The sequence below is a fragment of the Arachis ipaensis genome, chromosome B04 (assembly GCF_000816755.2).
Source record: "Arachis ipaensis cultivar K30076 chromosome B04, Araip1.1, whole genome shotgun sequence".
Lineage (NCBI taxonomy): Eukaryota > Viridiplantae > Streptophyta > Magnoliopsida > Fabales > Fabaceae > Arachis > Arachis ipaensis.
The window spans coordinates 1167139-1173522 of record NC_029788.2 but is presented as its reverse complement, the minus strand read 5'-3'; the positions used below and the strand labels follow the sequence as shown (position 1 = coordinate 1173522).

At 35.3% G+C, this 6384-nt stretch overlaps 1 protein-coding gene across 5 annotated transcripts in view; it reads right to left on the bottom strand.

Annotated features, from left to right (window-relative positions):
• LOC107638336 (peptidyl-prolyl cis-trans isomerase FKBP43-like) overlaps positions 1-6384 on the bottom strand; it is an 8926-nt gene that overhangs the window by 630 nt on the left and 1912 nt on the right. For 2 of the 5 annotated variants that reach the window (XM_016341566.2, XM_021120348.1), the window contains exons 6-10: positions 6110-6319; positions 5785-6015; positions 5477-5677; positions 5256-5381; positions 4880-4999 (exon numbers count right to left, since the gene is read on the bottom strand). In XM_016341566.2, the coding sequence (XP_016197052.1) occupies positions 4880-4999; positions 5256-5381; positions 5477-5677; positions 5785-6015; positions 6110-6319 (888 nt within the window). Of the gene's footprint in view, positions 1-4879; positions 5000-5255; positions 5382-5468; positions 5678-5784; positions 6016-6109; positions 6320-6384 lie in introns of all 5 variants that reach the window. The other 3 variants (XR_001619780.2, XR_001619782.2, XR_001619781.2) reach the window with 3 other exon arrangements.

Genomic DNA, 6384 nt, shown 5'->3' with positions numbered 1-6384 from the left:
TTGTGGTATCAGAACATAAGATTTTCATACAATACCTTCCATTTCGTTCAATATATGTGTTTATAACTTGGTATCCCGAGCCAATTTTTTTTCAGTTAGTGCAGCAACTTTTCTTTCTTTTTCGACTATTTTTCCCTTGTGTTATTAGTTCAACCATCTCAGAAGCTACTATACGTCGTTCTGAGTTGAAAGAACGAAACACCATCCGAATTAACCACCACTCGCACACTCACGCGCTTCCTTATTCTATGCTGTCGCAAGTTGTTGCACTACCTTTCCCATTCTCACGGCAGCGTTTTCGCACTCCATTTTCGTCATCTTTCCAATGTTTTTGAGAAATCTTCACCACACCATTGTGTTTGACTCACTATTGCAAGTACAAAGAGCAAAACTTCATTGTCGTCTACTAATGTTGACAAAACCTTTGCCAAAAAATTGGAAGATTGAGATAGTAAGAATCATCAAATTATTACTTGGTTTCGCAACACATCTATGTTTGGCATCCGCCTTCAATTTGGACGTTTTGAAACTGCTAACGAGGTGTGAGATCATTTGGCAAAACACTACACCATTTCTGATCTTTCATATCAATATCAACTGCTTAAGGAACTTCACAACCTTAAGCAAGAATGTGGTCAAGCTGTTTATGATTTTCTAACACAGATTAAACGCATTTGGGATCAATTGACCTCTTGTGAACATGTTCTTAAAGATGCTGCTGATGCTAAAGCTTACGAGGATTATCGCAATCAAACACGTCTAATTCAATTTCTCACGGCACTCATGGATGATTATGAGCCAGTCAGAACATCTCTTCTTCATTAAAGTCCTTTGCCTAACCTTGAAGATTCTCTTTCTTGTCTTAAGTCTAAAGAAACAAGTCTAGGGCTAACTCGATCCAAAACTGGTGCTATCCTTGCAATTACCGACAAAAATTGCAAATTTTGTCAAAATTGTAGTCATTCTAGTCACCTTCTCCCAGATTATCCCTCCATCAAACATCGTAAATGCAAGCAGAAATGTCATATTGCCTCCAACTGTTTCATCTTGTATTGTCACTACTGCAAACAATTAGGCCACTTAATAACTACTTGTTCTACTCGTCCACCTCGTCCAGATCAGAACAGGTAATATCTCGCTCTAATGCTCCCATGCCCGTGCCTGTTATTGCAACTGCTACCGCTAATGTATCTACCTCATTGACTTATGGTAGTCCATCTTCTGTTTCTCCATCCGATATTAAGTTTTTTTCTTAAGCAACTCTCATTCTCTGGTAATATTTTTGCTGCTCTATCCACTCCTCCAAATAACTCTAAATGGTATTTTAATTCTGGTTGTTTTAATCACATGTCAGCTATGCGTTATGTTTACTCCTCTTTGTCTACCACTATAACCGCACCGTCTATTCACACTGCTGACAAATCCTTTATGTATGTAAATCATAAATGATTTGTCACACAGTCTGATCTTCACCTACTTGATACTTATTTCATTTCTATATTGAAGTTCAATCTTATTTCTGTGGGTTAATTAGTTGAACTTGGTTTCGAGGTCAATTTTTCTATTTTGGGATGTCATGTGCAGAATCCTCAGACGGAACAAATCATCATGACTAGATATAAGATCAGAAGATTGTTTGAACTTAGAAATCCTCATGTTCCCTCTACCACAAACTTTTGTGTTGTTTCTCCTCCATCCACACTTCACTTTGGCACCGTCGTCTTGCTTACAGTTCATTAGGAAAATTGCGTCCTCTCATGTCTAAGGGAGTATTAGGATCGATCAATAATGAGTTTTTTTATTACATTTCTTGTCAAACTGCAATACAATCAACTTTATCTTTTCATAATAATTCATCTTTTGCTTGTTCTACTTTTGATCTTATACACTCTAATGTTCGGAGGCTTGTTCTCACAACTTCTATGGGAGGAACTTGATATTTTGTTATATTTATTGATGATTATTTACGCTTTACTTGGGTCTATTTAATGTCTAATAGACATGAATTGCCTCAGATTTACATCAACTTTGCTACTATGGTTAAAACACAATTTTCCAAAAGCATTAAAGTTTTTTCACGTGACAATGCAATAGAATACTGTGACTCCAAACTTCTAAACTTTCTTATTGAATACGGCTCCGTGTTTGAGTTTTCTTGTCCTAGAACGTCTCAACAAAATAGTAGAACTGAACGCAAACATTGTCACATTCTTGATTCTTTTCGTGCAATGCTTCTTTTCTCTTCTTGTCCTAAACGTGTTTGGGGAAAAGCAGTTCTCACCACTGTCCATGTAATTAATCATCTTCCTTCTTCTGTTCTAGGTAATATCACTCCTTTTGAGCATCTCTATAATACTTCACCAGACTATAGTTCGCTTAGAGACTACAGTCGTGTCAATTTTGTTCTCATTCAACTCTATGAACATAATAAACTTGAACCTCAGACCCACCTATGTTGTTTCCTTGGTTATGACACTGATCATAAAGATTATCGTTGTTGGGATTCTATCTCAACGAATTCGTATATCTCATCGTGTATTCTAGAAACATCACATGTTTTCAAGTTTCTCTTCCTTTCAATCAATTCCTCCAACCCATTCACCTTTCTTTACAAATCCTTTTGTTAATCTTTTCTTGAGTAAAGAAAATACAGGCAATGTGACAAGTTCACCTCTTGAGCCGCCTGTTCATGCACCTTTTAATCGTCCAGGCTCGAACGATGATCCTACTCCTATAGTCCTTCCTCCTACATCCACTCCCAGCACTAGGATAAGAAATCAACCTTTCCATCGTCGTAATTATCATTATTTTGCTATTATCCTTCACATCCATAAACCTAGGTCATACAAAAAAGCCTCCAAAGATTTAAATTGGCAGAAAGCAATGCAGGAAGAAATTTAAGCCTTAGATAAAGCACACACTTAAAATTTGGTTGATCATTTTTATCAGAAAATTATGGGCAACAAATGGATATACAAAATCAAGATCGCTTTGATGACTATTGATATGTATAAGGCTCATTTGTTTGCTCAAGGATGCACCGAAGAGTATGGTAACAATTATGAAAAAACTTTGCTCGACTCACATGTGTTCAAATTCTTCTTACAATTATTGTAGTCAACAAACAATATCTAAGTCAGATGGATATAAAAGAATGTTTTTCTCAATGTTGACTTGAAAAAGAAAATCTACATAAAACCTCCTCCGGAATACTCTTGTTCTCCTAAAAAATTTGTCTCCTTCGCAAGGCACTCTATGGGCTTAGGCAAGCTCCTCGAAAATGCTTTGATAAATTTAGCAATACCGTTTGCAAAGTGGGTTTCACTTGTAGTCCTCGTGAGAATACTCTTTTCATTTACAAGTGACAAAGGTGAGGTGTTATTCTCCTACTATTATATGTTGATGACATCATCATTACTAGAAATGATGATGATGGGATCCTTAATCTCAAAACAAGCCTTCACCACCACTTTGAGATGAAAGACTTTGGATCTCTTAGTTATTTTCTTAGTCTTGAAGTTATCACTTACAATGATGGCATCTAATCTTTTTACTAGGGCTAGAGTAAGTGATAGTAGCACAAAAGCTACTCCTTTTGAATCGAATGTTTACTTTACTCCTATGGATGGAACTGCTTAGGATAATCCCACTCTTTTTGGTTGGTGGTCTTGTTTACCTAACTATTACTCGACCAGATATTGCCTATGTTGTTTATGTTAGCCAGTTCTTATCAACACCACACACTACTCATTATGTCGTTGTTCTTTGGATTCTTCGCTATATCAAATGTACTATATTTCAAGGTCTTTATTTTTCCACTCAATCTTCTTTAACCCTTCATGCATATTCAGATGATGATTGGGTTGGTAACCCCACTGATCGTCGTTCTACTACTGGATATTGTTTGTTCCTCGATGACCTTAATCTCGTGGCGTGCCAAGAAACAAACTTTTACCACTCAATTAAGCACAAAAGGAAAATATTGTGCTCTGGATGACACTTCTATTGAAATCGTTGCAATTCGTTGGCTTCTTAAAGATTTAGAGGCTATTCAGTCTTCTCCCACTAATCTCTATTATGATAATAGAAGTGCTATTCAAATTGCCAATAATGTCTTTCATGAGCACACCAAACACATTGAAAATGATTGTCAATTTGTACGACAACTTTTCATTGGTGCTATTCGTCCAATTGTTGAAACTATGGATCAGACAGCTGATATCTTTTCCAAGGCCCATCATCCTACCCGTTTTCGAAACTTAGTGTACAAGCTCAACATAGTCTCTTTATCTTCCACTTGAGTTTGAGGGGAGATATTAGAGATATTAGAGTATAATATTAGTGGATTAAGTTAGGATTAGTTAAATATAGTTGAAATAGCGAAAGGTTAGTAACTTAGGTGTGTTTAGTGGAGATGTTAGTGATTATTATATAATTTGATTATAAACACCTATATGTGTATCATTTGTTGTATCAGAACATAAAATTTCATATAATACATTACATTTTCTTTAATATCTGTTTATAACTAGAATTTTTACGAAGATGATTGCAGGGAAAAAGGTTAGAAGTTATCACATATCAAGGCCATTCACATTACATCAAGAAGACATAGAATACAAGAGAAGCTGTTGCTTCCCAGTTGAAGTGATAAGAATATCTTTAACAACTTTACCAAAGCACAAAAAGATAGAATAATTCAGGTCATATTACTCATAGAATTTGTCCAACTTTGTCTTGTTCACCGTTAAAAGTTACCAAAAATCATATTATTACTTTGCAAATTTATTTTTCCCACAAGTTCAGTTTAGCTTTAAAGCTCGTTAAAGTGTATTGACCGTCTGCTATATCAAAATCTAAGGAAAACGAGTGGACTTACCTTTCACCTTCAAGATGTAAACCTTTGTTTGTTTGTTCTTTCTTTCTCCTCTTTGTTTTAGCTTTTCCAGCATCCTCTACAAATTCAGGCAGTGCAACAGCAGCTACAGTCTCAACATCTCTATTAATTTGCCAGTCCATTAGATGACAAATTTTATTTAAAAATAATTTTGCACTACTAATAATACCAAATAAGCACTATTTGAGATCTCTCTTTTGCATAACCGGAAGGATAAGTGAGTTGATATTGTAAATGTACAAAGCATAGGTTATTATCAACTTCTCAATTAATGCATTCAATATGTTGTGGGTTTATACTAACAAAAAAGTGTACTAACTAGCATTAATTATAAAACAATGGATAAAGAAAAACTCACTCATTAACTGTAGGTTGTTTCATGTGTTCCTTTTGCCGCTCTTTCCTTTTCTTCTTGGGTTTTTCATCTTGTACATGACCAGCCTCAGAGGAGGGCAGATTTTTATCCACAGTTTCAGTTTGCTTGCTGGATATATGTGACAGAAAAAGATCAATAACCAAATCAGAAACCTTTGCCGCTAACACAACAAATTTAAGTACATGGAAGACATACAAACTCACTCATCATTAGCACCATCCTTGATTTGTTCTTGCCCTGTGAGAATATCCAGGGTCACCTCAATTTTTGGCTTATCTTGCTCACTTTTATCTAGATTTATAGAATGTCCATTAGGGGAACTCTTGGTTTCCTTTTCCTTCTTTTTCTTTTTTGATTTTTTAACATCCCCAACATCTTTCTTTTTGTCTGACAGAGCTGCTTCCCTGTTTCATGGAAACAAAACTCATGAAGGAAATAAAAAACTAACAAAAACTTAAAGCAGAGAAAACAAGCATGGACACATATTATAATATAGAATTATTTATATCACCTCTGCATCTGGCTATCTTGAATAACATTGTTAGTTTCAAAAGTTGTTTGAACAATACTATCGCCACCATCTTGATCATTCTTGTTACTTGCATTAAATGCTTCATCATCACCAGTTTTGTGGTTTTCTTCGTCGAAGATCTTTCGACGTGATTTAATCTTGAAAGTAGGTGAAATCAGCAGGCTATCTTCAGAAAGGGACAGCATCTTATCCACAGTTTCAGTTTGCTTGCTTGATATTCGAGACAGAAAAGAGCAACAACCAAATCAGAAACCATTGCAGGTGACATTGAAAATTTAAGTACATGGATGACATAACAACTCACTCATCATCAGCGCCGTCCTTGTTTTGTTCTTTTCCTGCAAGAATATCCTGGGTCATCTTGTCAAATTTTGGCTTATCTTTCTCATTCTTATCTAGTTTTATGGATTGTCCATTAGGGGAACTTTTGGTTTCTTTTTGCTTTTCCTTCTTTTTCTTTTTTGATTTTTTAACATCCCCAACATCTTTCTCTTTGTCCGACACAGCTGCTTCCCTGTTTGAAGAAACAAATTCATGAATAAGGTAAAAAAAAAAAAAAAAAAAACTTGCAAAATATAA